General features: G+C 44.1%; 2 protein-coding genes across 7 annotated transcripts in view; one reads left to right on the forward strand and one right to left on the reverse strand.

The window, feature by feature from the left end:
* Window positions 1–16,277, forward strand: part of LOC128813397 (transcription factor E2F5-like) — a 42,343-nt gene that overhangs the window by 9,287 nt on the left and 16,779 nt on the right. For 3 of the 6 annotated variants that reach the window (XM_053988523.1, XM_053988513.1, XM_053988533.1), the window contains exon 1: window positions 12,271–12,398. In XM_053988523.1, coding sequence (XP_053844498.1) covers window positions 12,368–12,398 — 31 coding nt within the window. In that variant the 5' untranslated portion in view covers window positions 12,271–12,367. Of the gene's footprint in view, window positions 1–1,617; window positions 1,683–2,587; window positions 2,853–3,547; window positions 3,749–4,149; window positions 4,195–5,227; window positions 5,956–12,270; window positions 12,399–16,277 lie in introns of those variants that run through there. The other 3 variants (XM_053988491.1, XM_053988500.1, XM_053988507.1) reach the window with 2 other exon arrangements.
* RBIS (ribosomal biogenesis factor) lies at window positions 5,913–11,262 on the reverse strand. The gene is made up of 3 exons (XM_053988546.1): window positions 11,119–11,262; window positions 7,581–7,697; window positions 5,913–6,080 (listed from the first exon to the last, which is right to left on the reverse strand). Exons 1-3 carry the CDS (start codon window positions 11,236–11,238, stop codon window positions 6,012–6,014), a joined length of 306 nt encoding a protein of 101 aa, XP_053844521.1. The 5' UTR covers window positions 11,239–11,262; the 3' UTR covers window positions 5,913–6,011.

The following is a 16,277-nucleotide window of genomic DNA, read 5'->3' on the forward strand; positions in this document are numbered from 1 at the left end:
TAGAATGGAAGCTCAGCTGGAGTCCTTGTTTTGGGTGTCTTTTTTGGTATTCATACTTTTCAGCAGCTTGCCATGGGCTATTAATGGAAGCAGAGACAGGACATGTTGGTCCAACCCTCCAGAAGAACCAGGAAGATCCAAATTTTGTATCATGTTCTGGTGGCAACTTGGCCAGACAGAGCTTGTGATGCTGTACAAATGGAGCCAGCAGAAGGTCAATGATGGGGCATTGCTCCTAAATCTAAAGCATTCCTGTACAGGTGGTTTGAAGAAATTGCTGGGAAGTGCTGGCAGAAGTTACTTCCCTTGACATCATCTCCTGATCCTGGGGCACCTAAGGAAGGTTGTTGTTCAGCCTCCAGCTAGGCTCAAATCTATCTTTTCTTTGCCACAAGGAAGACTTTTTAAATAAAAACACTAGATTAGAAAACTACTGCAGAATTTAACAAAAATGGGCTGCTACTGAAAAGAGGTTAGTCATTACAAAACATGGAGGGAGCTGGCATGGTGCTCACATAGTACTTCACCTAAGTGTTTCTTAGGAGGCAGAGAAAGAAAAGTGTTACTCCAAATCAGTTATGGACAAAGAGGAAATGATGTGCAGGTAAGCAAGTAACCTGCAGTATTGTGCCAGTGGTGTGCATGTAAATGTGGTCCCCTGATTTTAACCAGCACATTTTAATGTGCATAGTAAGCCACAGATGAGTGTGACAGACAGCTGTTACATCCTAGTTGTATGTGCTGTGGAAGCCATGAGCTTAGACACTTGGAAGTGCTGGCACTGAAGATGAACATTAATACCTCTTCTTCTTCTATTAAATCTCCGTAGTACCACCAGTCATCAAAGTCATAAAGTGAGCTAGACCAGAGATCTGGTTTAGCTGAAGTCATATGAGGAGCAGCTGAGGGAGCTGGGGTTATTTAACCTGGAGAAAAGGAGGGTCAAGGGAGACTTTATCACTCTCTACAAGTACCTGAAAGGAGGCTGTAGCCAGGTGGGGGTCAATCTCTTCTCCCAGGCAACCAGTGACAGGACAAGAGGACATGGCCTCAAGCTGCACCAGGGAGGTTCAGGCTGGACATCAGGAAAAATTTCTTCAAGAAAGGCTGATTAAACATTGGATCAGGATACCCAGGAAGGTGGTGGAGTCACTATCCATGGAGGTATTCAAGGAACAACTGGACATGACACTTAGTGCTGTGGTCTAGTTGACATGGTTGTGATGAGTCAAAGGTTGGACTTGATGATCTTGGAGGTCTTTTCCAACCTAAATGATTCTTTGATTCTGTGAAAAAAGGAACTAGTTAAATATTTTCACCTTATGTTATATATACAACTAGATGACAAATGGGTAAAGAATATGGTAAATCTTGTACTGTTGTGAAAAGAAAAGGTTTTTGCAACTATGATTTTAGTATTGGAATTCTGTGATTTATACTATCCAATATACTTGGATCTTAGAGAGACTGCACATGTCCTACCACAAGTTTATATATGCTAAATTACACAGTACTTTAAGTGGCCTCAGAGAATTTCCAGATCTCATTTGAGTGGATACTATACACGACTTAAGAAAAATACACTTAACGCTTTCTTAAAAATTGCTGTTCAACCAGGAGATACACTTCTAGCAATTCAAGCACCTTGTGGTACACAATTAGAAGTACCTAGACCTGAAATGGTATGTACTTGTTTCTCGTTTCCCTAAGTGTTACAGAGCAATAGTGGTAAAGAAGAGCTGTTTTAGAGCAGAGGATTTATCTCTATCCATGTGCAAGAGGACGGGAGAAAGGATTAGGATTGTTTCAATTGAGAAAAGGGAGACCGGACAGAAAAAAGTGGGTTTTGTAGATAGACTAATGGTAACCCTGCCTTCTATTAAAACCAAAACAGACAAGTTCTTCTCTCTTGCTTTTAAATGTTGCAGCTTTCAAAATATTGCATAGTTGTCATGAATTCTCTTGAGAACTCTGTGACTTTAATGTGTCAAGTTTCTCTGTTACATTGTTAAAATGGATCTCTTATGAAAAAGCCTTTTTGATTTAGTTTTGATGTAATTTAGATTTAGTCTCATGGGTACTAGACTGGATAGAGAAACAGACTGCAATCTCACATTTGCCAAAAGGATTAAATTGGCAAGATTAAAGTAGGAAGTCAGATTATTTACTTCTGTCCATCTTTAACTTTTTTGTTGTTGTTGCAGCGCTTGATTTTAAATAGTGTTTTAATAGTTGGGAGAGAGCATGGTATGAAGTGTGATAGCCACTGTGCTTATAGAAGGCTGAAATTCACCTGAGAAGTTTCACAAGCTATTTTTAGTGAGACTAAACACAGTCTAATATCAGTAAAAGCCTCCAAGGGTAGAGCAATGAAGCTGATCAATGGTACTATCTTTGTCCGCCTCTGCTGAAATCAGTTCAGGCAATGGTAAGGTTCTCTGCAAGACCCAAGTTAGCAGCTCTGATGTTGGATTTTGTTTTTTTTTCTTTTTGTTCGGGACTAAAACAGTTGATCTTACTCTTCATCACTTTGTAGAGTTCCAAGTTCTCAAGGAACAGTAACTTTCATAATACATCATCTTTGCAGGGACAGAATGGACAGAAGAAATACCAGATCAATCTTAAAAGTAGTTCAGGACCTATCCATGTGCTGCTTATAAACAAAGAATCAAGCTCCTCCAAGCCCACAGTGTTTCCAGTTCCTCCACCTGATGACCTTGCACAGCCCCCATCTCAGCCTGCAGTTCCAGCGACTCCACTTAAACCAGCTGCCGCTCCTCCAAATCCTCCAGAACATGACCCGAACCAAGGACAGGAGTTACCGCAAACAGCAACTGCAGATACACCATCAGGTGGATCCCGGGGTTTTCCTATCTCTGATGGGTAGGGGAGGAAGAAACTGTTGAGAAAGGTGGTAGACAAAGGAAAGATCAAGAATTTGCATAGGTTAGCAGCTGTCAATTAAAAATCTACTCCAGGGCCTTAGACGAGCTCTCAGGAGGTTACAGACACCTCTTCCTCTTCTGTCTGGTGAAACAGTTGCTTCCCTCACATCTTACTATTTTTACACTGAACAGGTTTTGGATGTAATCCTGTTAATTATTCTGAGGTGCTTCTCCAGAACACATTATGGAGCAAAATTGCAAACCTCTTGACAGAGGTTATGATTTGAACGCGTACCTTTTAATGAGATTGATAATTTGGGCACCAGTTCCAGCTATTGTACCACAAGGTCGCTTACCTTCCTCCACATAGCCACAGTAAGAGGCTGCCTGAATATTTAGTAACACTAAATGAATAGGTAATAGGAAAAGATTTAAGGAAATGCTGTATTACAACCTGCATTCCTGAGGGGTCTGATTACCTTCATTTATTGACCTTTAATTAATTGACTATTAAATTGTGCCTGTGACTGTGGAAGGGGAAGACTTCTCTCACCTGATCCCAGACACTGGCTACCTTTGCCTCAAAAGACAAAGCTGGGGGCAGGTGCTGTGTGTTCTGTTCCACTGTAAAAGATTTGTAATGCGCCTTCCTGTCCGTGTAGATGGCAGTGCCCAGCAGGACAGCGCAGCCCCCGCAGCCCCTTACTCCAGCCTTCCGGAGCCAGAGCTCTATCCCAGCCTATCTGGAGACAGTGCCCAAGCCTCAGCCAGCTCCAGTGACTACCAGAGCTTGCTGCCTCTGGATGTCAACTGCATTCTCAAGCCAAACTCATTTGACATTGCAAAGATGGAGGAGCCTGCAGGTAGGAAGCAGTAGTTCCTGTTTAAATATTTCACTGGTTCCCTGAGCCCTTCTTTGTGACCAAATTACCAATAAGTTACACAGAGGAAAACACAAGTCTCTGTTTATCTTCTAATGAAGCCACTGAGGCAGCTCTGAGGAGCATACTAATTTTGAGCAAATGAGTTTCTTTGCCACCAAATAAGCCTCATGGCGTATGTGGCTCTTGGGTTTTAAGAGATAAGTGGGAAAAATGTATGGGGGGCAAAAACTGAGATAAGTATATTTTACATGTACATAGCATACTATCTCTGTAGCTCCTACACTAGGCAAGCCAGTGTTTTAATGCAAAGAATGTGTTGACTACTGTAAACACATTTAAAAACCCTACATACATAAAGCATGTGCTCCTGTCTTTCACAGGAAATATCAGTGGAGATATTATTGATGAACTCATGTCTTCTGATGGTAAGTATTTATCTTTTCTAATAATCACAAGTAGCAGCATGGTTTTTGTGTGAACAGCACTTAGAAGGCATCTGTTAAATCTGATGCTGAGAGTCAGTATGAAACTACTTCTTTCCCATGTTGCCTCCTCTGTCACTTCTTTGCTCCCCTTTCTATTCCCTGCCACAGTTTATTTAACAGTCAGAATAGGAAAACCTTAATCCAACAAGCACTCACCTGCATGAATAACCCACCAGTATTTAATTTATGGAAAAAGAAAGAACAAGCTGATGACTAGTGTGCTGCCTTAAAATATAAATGCTTTGAATAAGTATGTCAGAATATAGTTCTGGATGCAGACTGATACATGTCCATCTGTGGTACACTAACAGAACAAGTGTCACCCATTTCTGTTCTTGCATGTCCTTGGCCATAAGAGTGTAGTACTGAACCACAGCTACTACAGAATTCATGTGCTCCCTACCTCTGTCACTCTCACTGAGGTGGCAGGCAAGGAGGTGACCTTGACTCGCTTTGTTCCTTTTGCACTGTGTTCTGTAAGGCCTGTAATATCTGCCCCTCAAGAAGACCACTTCAGGGCTCATCCAGAAAGAGATGTGGTTGTAAGAGCCAAGGGGCAAGATGGGATTCTGTCAACATGCCAGTATGTGGTTAACATGGAAACACCCTCTGCTTCTAGAGCACAGATACAGACAAAGGAATATAAATATAAATTATGGCTTTCTGCTTAAAGTTTTCAAAAGCTGCTCAGGAACTCCGTTGCTGCAGAAGAAGAAATTAAACACATATTCCACAGCTATCACTCCACTTCAGCAAACTGACTTAAAATACCAAGCAAAAAATGGCAGATAAATCACTTACTGCCTTAGTTTGAATGCAGTACAGGTTTTCGTGGTATGTATCTCAGTGAGCTTGTCAGATTACCTAGACTATTTTAATTATTAAAACTAACCCTTATGACAAACATACTGAAATATGATAGGGTTGATTTTCCAAGTATTTTAATTTAAACTAAACTATTCCTGCTTTACAGTTTTTCCTCTCTTACGACTCTCTCCTACTCCCGGAGATGACTACAACTTTAACCTGGATGATAATGAAGGAGTCTGTGATCTCTTTGATGTGCAGATACTAAATTATTAGATATTATGTCAACCAGACTACTTATCTACCTCTAACTTTAACAATCTAGACTTCTTCATAACCTAAGTATTTGAATAATGAATGTATAACTTCTTAGTTCACTGACTCTGGGAGTATATTTCCTTTTGCTTCCTTTAACTACTTCACAAAACAAATTCAAGAAGAAAAAAGAGCTCTTATCAAAAATTCTGGCACTTTTTCACCTGAGTGTTTTTCTGTCTAAGCCAATTGTTTGGAGTTTCCTTTAGTAAGAAAAGTGAAAATACTTTATAGCATTTTGATAATTTTTTAAAAAATTATTAGTCTTCTTGCTCACAGTTAACAGCATTTTCTTTGAAGCTTTACTGCCAAGAAGCTTTCTATTTTTTAACTTTTCAAACAATTTTGAAGCTTTCACTGCCAAGCTGAAAATTGAAGGGTGTCAACTTGAGTTATGCTAAACTGTTTCAGTGAACCAATTTTGTGAAGTGCCTTCTGTTTTAGCACTTTAAGTTTCTCACACTGACTTCTGACATTCCACTTTCCTAGATGATAGGAAAGGTCTGTTTGTAGTTTGTATTGAAGTGTGCCAATACTTGTATATTAACAAGATTTTTTTAATAAAATTTTGCAAACAAAGCCATCAGTATTTGTGGTCTTTCATTTCTTGCAACCCCTTCATTGTCCATTTTGCATTACAACTGAGATAACAGGCTTGTAGCAGCATCCACATTTGCTGGTTCCTCTTCCAGGTTTGTGGAAACCTGGAAAAAAAAGAGTTTCAGTTTAAAACATAAAATAATTTCATTTTATTCTGCTTGGAAGAAAAAAACTCAGACTAATAAATATCCATTTGCCAGAAGATTAATTTGACTTTTATATATTTAATTTCAGCTAATTTTGCAGTTATACTTCAGTAATCTGGGGGGATTGCAGGATACACTGAAGTTGAGACATAAGCAGAAAATGCTTTGTGCTTTGGGAGTGTCATACCAGTAATATATCACATGCGGCCCAACTGAGACAGGCTCAGCTTTTAGTTCACAACTGCTCTCAACAACATTTTTGCAAGTTGGAGAAAATACTATTATAGCCTGAGTGATGTAGAGCCCTACTAGCAGAGGAGCAGTACAGTCTGAATTCTTGGAGGAATAAATAACAAGCCAGCAGCTGCCTTGAAATCCTGGCTTGGCTTCATCCTGTGCTGGCAGCACTGTCACTTATGTTTCATTTTTCCCTCAGCCTCTCCTTAAGGTATTTGACACTTGTTTAGTTGCTCCCAGCTGTACAGAAACTTGGATCACCTCAGGCACACTGACAACTCATGTCCACTTCTCCAAACTCCACGTTCCCCCAACAGCAGGATGAATTCATCTGCATCTCATCCTGAAGCACTGCTTTCTCTCCCTGAAACTGTGCCTAGAGCATCAGTCAGCAGAAAGTTTACATGGAGGAACTTGTCAGGAATTAAACTTTTATGAATTAATTCTTGCGCAAGACTGCAAGTAGGCCTGTATTAAAAAAAAAAAAAAAAAAAAAAAAAACAAAAAAAAAACCAAAAAAAAAAAAAAAAACCAAAAAACAAACTAGACAAAGGCAAGAGAAATACTGTCTTGAAGCCCAAGTACTGCAGGCAAAACCACTTTTTCTACAGAAATTGCTGCTTCAGGTGTTGGTCCTTCTGATGAGCTAATACAAAGGCTTAGGAATCAGGAACAAAGAGAGGCAGAACTGGTTGTTTCAAAGCACTGTCAGGAGCTTTAGGTGGGGAACACCCAGGTTCATCCTCTCTGTGTCTATTCATGTAGAGATACAAGTTTCAAATCAAGGGGATGGAGCTGGGACTAACTTAAAAAAAAACAAAATTAGAAATCAGCTAGAACGTAATTTAAAAATACGCTTTTGAAGCGTGCTTCAGCATGGCTGCCACCCTCTTCTCTCTAGTAGTTATATAGAATTTGAACATGCTAACTAGGTTTCAGCATTGCCACACAATTGAAATTCATAAGACTGGGATTCTAGCTTTAAAGTAACTGCATGAATTCACAGATTCACAGAATATTCTGTGGAAGGGACCCACAAGGATCATCAAGTCCAACTCTTAAGTAAATGGCCCTTAAATGGGTTGAACTCAGCACCTTGGTATTACCAGCACCACACTCTGACCAACTCAGCTAATTGCCTGTAGTCTAAGAGCCACATTATAATGCTTTAAACACACACATTCTTTTCATTCGCCTCAGATTTTTACAAAGGGAAATTACCTGCTGAGTGTTCTGAGGTTCTGCTGTGGTACCTTTTGATAGCTGCCGGATTTCTTTCTGAACTTCAGTAAATGCTTTATTTATTGTGCTAACTTTTTCAGCATTTTTAATATTTATCTGTGAGAGAAAAACATACACACATTGGTATTTTTAACAAAAATTCCACTGATGTGAAACTGCTCCATTTTTGTGCAATTATGCAGACAGTGTTACATGCTTTTCAGTATGTTTTACCTGTTACTTCATTAGGTCATCTAGCTGTGTACTAATAAATTCAAAATTAAGAGTTAAACTTGGTCTACTGGAATGGGAGCCCATAGTGATCCAGGAAGAGAACACAGAGAAAACAAAAGTCAGGCTTCACAGGCCCTGCTACACCACCCTCAGCTCTTAGCTGGAATGAAGTCCCTGGAAGGGTTCCTTCCTTCATCTCTCTGGTGGACTGACCCTAGCTGGATGCCAGGTGCCCACCAAAGCCACTCCATTGCTGCCTTCTTCAGCTGGATAGGGGACAGGAAATATAATGAAAGGCTCACGGGTAGAGATAAGGGCAGAGAGAGATCACGCACCAGTTGCCATCATAGGCAGAACAGACTCAACTCGGGGAAAATGAATTTCATTTGTTGTCAAACAAATGCTGCAGAGGAATCTCATCTCAGACACATGGAGCACCTCTTCCCCCTCCTTCTTCACTGACCTTGGTGTTTGCAGGACTGTTTCTTTTAAAAATTCTCACTCCTCTGTTCTGACTGCTGCTGGTGGTATGCTTAACTACATCAATCCAGAGGCACTGCCAGTACCTGCCTTGGCCAGCAGCATATCCATGCTAAAGCCAGCTGGCATTGGCCCTTGCAGACATAAGGGAAGCTTCTGGCAGCTTTTTAGAGAAGCCACGCCTGTAGTCCCTCAAACCAAATACAATTTGTAAATGATTTTACTATGCTGAATTTCTTCCAGTAGCTTACCTTTCATCATCGCACCTTGCATCCTATTTGTTTGTACTATAGGTCTGGCCAACAACATCTACCAGGTTTTGCCACAGTATTTAAAGAAACTCTGCAGCTGTAGCAGAGTGGTATGTGTCTCTCTGGGCACTTCAGCCTTTCTTTTAGCCCAAGTCTGCCTTTGTAAGTTATTTCATCAAAGATTTTACTTTCAAAGAGGAAGTGCTAGAATATAGACATGTGTTGCACTCTGGGGACTGTCTGTGGTAGAGGAGCAGGGTGGATGCAAGAGGGCATAAACTCTCACCACTGCAGCAAAGTAAGATTCAGCTGATCTGAGTCCTAGCACCTGCTGCTTCCAAAGTCTGGAACAGGATCATAGCCAGGTGATGACCTATTACATTGCGAACATTCCAGAAGCATGCTCACTACCCCCATAGTTCATCTCTGAGCAATTTAAACTGGCAGAAGCACACTGTGAATGGTTACACATATTCATTTTACTTTTAAAGCCTCCATAATTTCAGAGCATGTATACAGTAACAACAATTCCATTCTGACTGACTAGGAAAACCAGTATTAAGAAAGCAGTGGCAATGAGGCTGATACAACAGGCCTACTCAGATGAACATTTGAACTGGGACAGTGACTGAAGAAATACAGCCCCAGCTCCCAGCTCTGATCAGAGTGGATGGATGGACTGTTGGTAACATGATGTACAAAGACCATGTGTTCAATCAGGGCTTGTCACCATCTTCCAGTTTCACAGGGGTTTTAGAAGGTTCCAGTCAGTTTTAATGGTGATATCCGCAAATACTCAGGCAGGACTTCTCCAGAGAAAGAGGCTCTATAGCTAGCACGGGTACCTACATCAACAGTTGTCTGAACAGTTACAATGGGCTTTTAGCTATTAATGAGTAAATGTATTTTAGTGATTTTTTTTTTCTGAGCATCTTCTTATACTGCTTAATGATAAGTAAGTCACATTAAGCCCAAAGGCTTAATACATTAAAGAACACAGCTTCAAACACAGAGAATAAAATTTTACTCCTAATAAGCTTTTCAAGACTATGAAACTCAGACATTTCATGAATATGATTTTAAACCTGTTTCTCCCTTTATTATACAGAACAGTCTAGACTAAGAGGAGATGCGACGCCAGCAACATGAAATCATTTTTTCTAAAGTGTGTTACATTCCTGTCTGTCCACCAGATTCATTTGTCAAGTGGAGCTTGCAGGAGAAAATGTGAAACAGCCTTTTTTTAAGAGCCATTTACTTGTGTTTGTCCAGCAGACTGCAACTGCATCAAGTGGAGAAAATAAGCCACTATCTTCTTTTATTATTTTTATTACCAGATGCTTTTCTGGAGGGACAGCTGAACTCTTGCAGAACACACACCTCTCAGGCTGGAGGCAGGGTTTGAGAAGATACCATATAATGACTCACTGCTCACAACAGGAAAACTCTTGCTAAAATCACCCCCATCCCTCTTCCCCTGCACTGCTCCCTGCTCCATGACCCACTCTCTCCCTCCTTTCGGCTGTGCTCCTCTACAGACACAAAAATAACAATATCTTATTTTTGCTTCTTTGTTTTTCTATTGCTTTAGTATGTTAAACTGGCTCACAGAAGCATCTACAGAGCATCACAGCCCATGTAAGGGGCAAAAAATGGGCAAAGAGGAATTAAGAGCAAAACATCCAGCAGTGCATAGTCCTAGCTCTGTTCACTGCATCTCACTGACAGTTTTACTTGACAGCTGAGGCAAATAAACAGCTACTGGATCACAAAAGGCTCCATCCTTTCTGGTTCTTCCCCACTAAAATGCTTCTCTCTGCATTCATTCATTCATAATTAAGTTTGTTCAACTCAGCAACCCAGCACATAAAAATGCAAAATGTATTTTTAATAGCTTTTGCTGCTGATTTAGCAAGTTGAGTCACCTAGTGGGCGTAGAGTTCCTGAGCCAGCATCAAGGAGAGCTGTGGGAATGTAGCCCAGAGCCTGGCAAATGGATCCCTCCCTGGGACTAGGAACGTGACGGAAAGGAGCAGGACTTACCCTCGTTAGATGTACTAACTATGCCCGGTGGTTTGGATCAAGGCATTTTGTTAAACTCTACCCCGAATTACAGCCTCAGCGACACTGTGAATGCAGTCCAGTGAACGCGAACTCGCTGAACTGCGGATGCGCCCTTTAGCCTCGCATTCCCGAGGACCAGGCGAGATACTATCAGACACTTCCCAAACGACACCCCTCAAGGACAGCCGGATGCCTTCTGTGGCATATGTCTGCAAATTAGTTAAGTGAACTTCTTGTGCTTCTGCTTTTGCAGATGATACATACAGTTTTTCCATATACAAACCTAATTTTCCGGTGAAAATTGTGCATTTTGCCGGTTTGTGCCCGGACGCGCACTGCCCCTAAAACAGCTCGATTTAATCAGCTCCGAGCGCCGCGCAGCGAGGTCGAAGGGGAGGAATCCCCGCCGGGCCGAGGCCTCCCGCGGGCGCCGCAGCAGGGCCGGGGCCTTCCCCGTGGTGAGGCGCTGCCGCAGCCCAGCCAGCGCCTCCTCTCGCCGCGGCACTCACCTGCTTCAGCCCGGAGGTGACGGGCCGCGCCTTGCCCTTGGCCTTGGCCCTGAGGACGCCGCTGCGGGCGATGCGGAACACGCTGCCGGCCTTGGCGGCCCCGCCGCGGCTCTTGCCCATGGCGGCGGCGACGGCGCGCGGGCGGCTGACGTCACACGGGGCTGTGACGCGAGGAGCCGCCCATGGCCCGCAGCGCCGTGCGGGGCCGCCAGGGGGCGTGCGCCGCCTCGGGTGGGCGCTGTGGAGCCGCGCCGGGGAACGGGACTGGCGGAGGGTTGCTGTCCTTTCCCTGTCCCTGTCCCTGTCCCTGTCCCTTCCCGGTCCGGTCCCGGCGTCAGCTTCGGCCCCAGCCCTGCTTGCCTCTCCCGCGCCTTCGCAGCCAGCTTCTGGAGCACGGGAAGGCTGAGAGCTGCTTAGCGCGCGCCAGCAGCCCAAGCGGAGTCCAAAGCTCCGCGTTGCCACAAGCACCTGCCCACGGGCAGCCCCCGGCACACGCGGAGCTTGGATAAATTCCCAGCGAGTTTGTGGGACATCCTCATGCCTCACGGCCCCGCTTGGGAAAACGTGAAATCTTCCTGCGGCCCGTTCCAAATGGAATTGGGTTTACGCCCCTGGGAGAAAAACGGGAGGGGACGCAGCGGTGCGGACTTGGCTTTACTTTCGGGAGTGGCAGCACCTGCCCACGGGCAGCCCCCGGCACACGCGGAGCTTGGATAAATTCCCAGCGAGTTTGTGGGACATCCTCATGCCTCACGGCCCCGCTTGGGAAAAAGTGAAGTCTTCCTGCGGCCCCTTCCAAATGGAATTGGGTTTACGCCCCTGGGAGAAAAACGGGAGGGGACGCAGCGGTGCGGACTTGGCTTTACTTTCGGGAGTGGCAGGGGTGACCCCGGGAATGGGTACTGCCGTCTTTCCCTGCCGCACAACTCGTGCTCTGGCGGGACGGGGGCTGGTGGAGCCACCTTCCCTCTGTTGGAGCGGCTCTTGAGAGATGGCACTGCCTTCCTCGGGCCACCCGGACGGTGCTGGGGGAGGCTGGGGAGAGCTTGGGTAACGAAGGGCACGGGGCGACAACAGGCACGGACGGGCCAGGGGGCCGGAGCGCTGCAGTCTCCTTATCAGCGCCCGAGGATCGGGGCGTCGCCGCCCGTCCCCTTCAAATCGGGCGCAGCCGCCTCTCCCGCCCCAGCCCGTCCCGTCCCGTCCCGTCCTGTTCTGTCCCGTGCCGTGCCGGCAGGAGAGCAGAGCCATGCTGCACTGGGGATACGACGAGCACAACGGTAGGGAACAGCGGCCGGGGCCGTCGGGGCGGCCAGCGGGGTCCCGCGGGCAGCACTTCTCGCCGCTGGGCTCGGCAGCTCCCGCGCCTTCGGGAGAGCTGGACGAGCTGAAATGCTTTGCAGTGTGAGAGCGAGCCGATTTTTGTCTCGGCATCCTGCAAGGCAGGCGGCTGCGAGGTGTCCGTGCGTGCGGCATCGCCTGCAGAGCCGGGCCGGGCTTGGCTCCGGGTCCGGTCTGCCGCGTTCCCGCTTGGGATTTCGTTCGCTCCTTTAGCTGAACAGTTGCGTGCACAGATCGAGTACGCGGTTGACAGCTGCACTGATCGGAACTAATGTACCTAGCAGTGCTTTTCTGATTCCTGCTCTGTTCTGCTTCTACTACACGGTGGGAAATCCTAGTTACGTGACTGGGTTATTTAAATGTATGACTATGCACCTAAGAGGAGACGCTTTTGGATTTTAGTTGTTCAGTGATTTCCTTCATCTTGTCAGTCTTTGAAGTCCCAAGATGGGCTCATCAGCAGGCTTAAAGACTTGGCTCTGTTTTGCAACTTCAGTCATGCAAACACTGCTCCAGTGTGCAGACGGTCTCACAAGTCATGCAAGTAGACATAAAAATGTTTTTGTAAATTGTAGGCTCATCTCTGATAAAATACATGGAATATCTTATATTGTCTGTACACAAAGAAATGAAATGCTGTGACAGTAAAGGGAGACAGCTATATATCTGCATATACTAATGCCTATAAGAATATACTTTCTGTATGTTATTACTTAGACTTTGGAATACTGTTTGTGCAAGTACTACCTTTCCTTCCTGGCCCTCTTGTTCCATCTTTTCTGGATGGATGTACTTCTCCTGAAAAACTGGGTGGTGGTGGTGGATCACAGGGATGTTGCAATGATTGGGTGTGTTATCTGCTGTTGTGCAGTCTCCCCTACCCCTCCCCTGAAGACGTAAATGGGTCTTGTTTTTCAATTTTTTTTCTCCATATGTTTCTATGCTTTGAGCTTCACCTGCACTGCCTAGATAAGAAGTCCACTTTCCCTCCCTTATCCTATCTCTTCTTGTTTGCTATTCTCAACCTATAGAGAGGAGAGGCTACCAGAATGTCTACTGGGTTGACCCTGGACCTTGCTTGAGGCCCTGTCTCTCCTATAAAACTCTATATACTGCCTGCCTGGTAACATATTTGAGGTGGAGTTTGCCTTTCACTTCCTTCTTGGAGCCCCACAGCAGCTATGGGGTGGATAGTTCCTCATCAGTCCATCCCCTTCACCACACCTTTCACAGGAGATGAGAGGAGGGTGGCATGGATAGCGAACACTTCAGTGCTTTTCCCTAGCATCCGTTTAATTTCTCAGCTTTTTCTCTTCTACTGTATTTATTTTATTGATTTTGCATGTTATTATTGTTTGATTGAGGTGAAAGGATTTGGTAGCAGGTGAAGGATATTGTTCTGATTCTTAAAAATTTTGTTTGCCTTCATGGCCCTCTGAAATAGTTTCTCTGAAACTAAGATTACCTTTTGCAGTTCAGACAGAAATAAAATTAAATTAATTAAATGTGGTGCAGGTTGATTGCCTGAAGAGTGGAAAAGACATATGTGTTCACTCTGAGCTCTGCAATTGCCACTAGCAACAGTCACAACATAAATCATTATGTGCATAAAGTAAACTGGCAAATACTAAAACATACATGTCTGCATATATGGAATATCGATGTTTAATGACATGGGCTCACTGTTAGGTAAGGAATTAAAATATTTGGGGATTGACCCTGACTGGACACCAGGTGCCCACCAAAGCCACTATATCACTTCCCTCCTCAGCTGGACAGACAGAGAAAATAGACTGAAAGGCTCAGGGGTTAAGATGAGGACACGGGGAGATCACTCTCCAGTTACTTTTCCCAAGACTTGCCATGGGAAAATTAGTTTTATTTGTTCCTTATCAAGTCAGAATAAGGTAACGAGAAAATAAAATCTTTAAAACACCTTCCCTCCAACCCTCCATTTATCCCAGGCCCAACTTAACTCCTGATTTTCTCTATGTCCTCTCCTGCACCAGCTGTGGTCAGTTCATCACATGTTGTCTCTGCCTCTCCCTTCTCTTCAGCGGCAGGACTACTCACACACACTCTGCTCCAGCGTGGGGTCCCTCTCATACAGACAGCCCTCCATGAACTTTTCCAATGTGAGTGCTTCCCACAGGCTGTAGTTTTTCACAAACTGCTCCAGCATGGATTCCCCAGGGGGCCCCAAGTCCTGCCAACAAACCTGCTCCAGCTTGGGCTTCCCATGGGGTCCTGCCAGGAGCCTGTTCCAGTGTAGGCTGTCCATGAGGTCACAGCTTCCTTCAAGATACATCCACTTTCTCCAGTTGTGACCCTCCATGGGCTGCAGGTGGATCTCTGCTTCACTTTGGACCTCCATACAGGGCACAGCTGCTTCACCCTGGTCTTCACTATGGAGCAGGGAATCTCTGCGGTGGCTCTGGGACCATGTCCTCCCCTTCCTCTTGGCATCTGCAGAGCTGTTACTCTCACATATTCTCACTCCTCTCTTTCAGCTGCTGTTGCACAGTAACTTTTCCCCCTTCTTAAAGCTGTCATCCCGGAGCTGCTAGCACTGTCCCTGATGGGCCCAGCTTTGTCCAGCAGTGGGTCCATCCTGGAACCAGCTGGCACTGGCCCCATTGGACATGGGGAGAGCTTCAGCAGCTTCTCACAGATGCCATACCTGCAGCATCCCTGCTACGAGTATCTTGTCACACAAACCTAATGCAGTTCTCGGTTCCTTTGATGCACCTATTCCTGAAATATGTGAAGGCATTATTTTATTTCTGTGAAAACCGTGGCCTTTGCTTTCTTGCCACTTTTCTTACCTCACAGTTTTGATGATGCTTATCTGTAGAGGCATAATACAGAAATCTTGAAGACTGGCTTCAATGTGGCATCATGCATGTTTTTCTCTGCTCAAGGTTTCTGTCAGGATGAGAATGTTCTTGACCCTTAAATCCTTTCTCGTTTACAGGGGAATTGCTTTAGTTAAAAGGCAAATCAAAGAATGAGTAAGTTTGGAAGGGACCACAGTGGTAAATCAATTTACTTCAGTTTACTATTTTTTTGATAAAGTATATGGTAATTATTTACATGTATTGTCTGTTACAGCAAAAATTTCTCTTGATCCAGTTACTACAGTAATGCTGAGGCATTTTCTAAATAAAAGAGATATTAATTCATAGAATCATAGAACCATTTAGATTGCAAAAGACCTTTAAGATACTTCAGTTGAGCCATAACTCCTTATACTTTTTTTCTTTCTGAGAATAATTACATCATTTCAATATCTGCTTTTAAAAAGGTGCTTAATTTTACCCATAATGAATTTTTAATTGCTTTTGTTTGAGCTCATCTTACTGTAACCTAATATGCAAATTACTTGCAAACCTAAGTTTATAAATTTAAGCACTCTGTGATTGATAAACTGGGCAATGGATTCTCTTTAGAAATAAATGAGGATGTGATCCTGTCAAGGTCAGACCATACTAAAATAATGAATTTTCTATATATAACAACAAACTGTGAAAAATAACCAAACCCAAATCCCTTTTCACCTGTACATGCTTCATCTTATGCACATATAGATGCTCACTGGAATACAGCTGTATCCTCTAGTGTCTTCACTGGGCTTGTCTCAAGTTATCCTGTTGGTGAAATTTGTAATCTTTAGCTTCAGCTGGATCAAAATGCAGCACTGTGAGGTGCTATAGTAAGTTCTGTTTCTTGCCAAATTCTTAACTGCCTTCGTTGTGAGATCTGTTTCATGAGCTGGCTGTATGCAATGCTGGTGAGTGGTATGTGCAGCAATAGTCTGA

This window comes from Vidua macroura, chromosome 1 (assembly GCF_024509145.1).
Source record: "Vidua macroura isolate BioBank_ID:100142 chromosome 1, ASM2450914v1, whole genome shotgun sequence".
NCBI lineage: Eukaryota > Metazoa > Chordata > Aves > Passeriformes > Viduidae > Vidua > Vidua macroura.

Bases quoted from the DNA above. Each gene is read 5' to 3' on its own strand.
- RBIS (XM_053988546.1), bottom strand. From the start codon at position 11,238: ATGGGCAAGAGCCGCGGCGGGGCCGCCAAGGCCGGCAGCGTGTTCCGC. The intron at 7,698-11,118 runs GTGAGTGCCGCG...TTTCTCTCACAG, and splicing joins TCACCTCCGGGCTGAAGCAG to ATAAATATTAAAAATGCTGA. The intron at 6,081-7,580 runs GTAATTTCCCTT...TTTTTTTTCCAG, and splicing joins AACCTCAGAACACTCAGCAG to GTTTCCACAAACCTGGAAGA.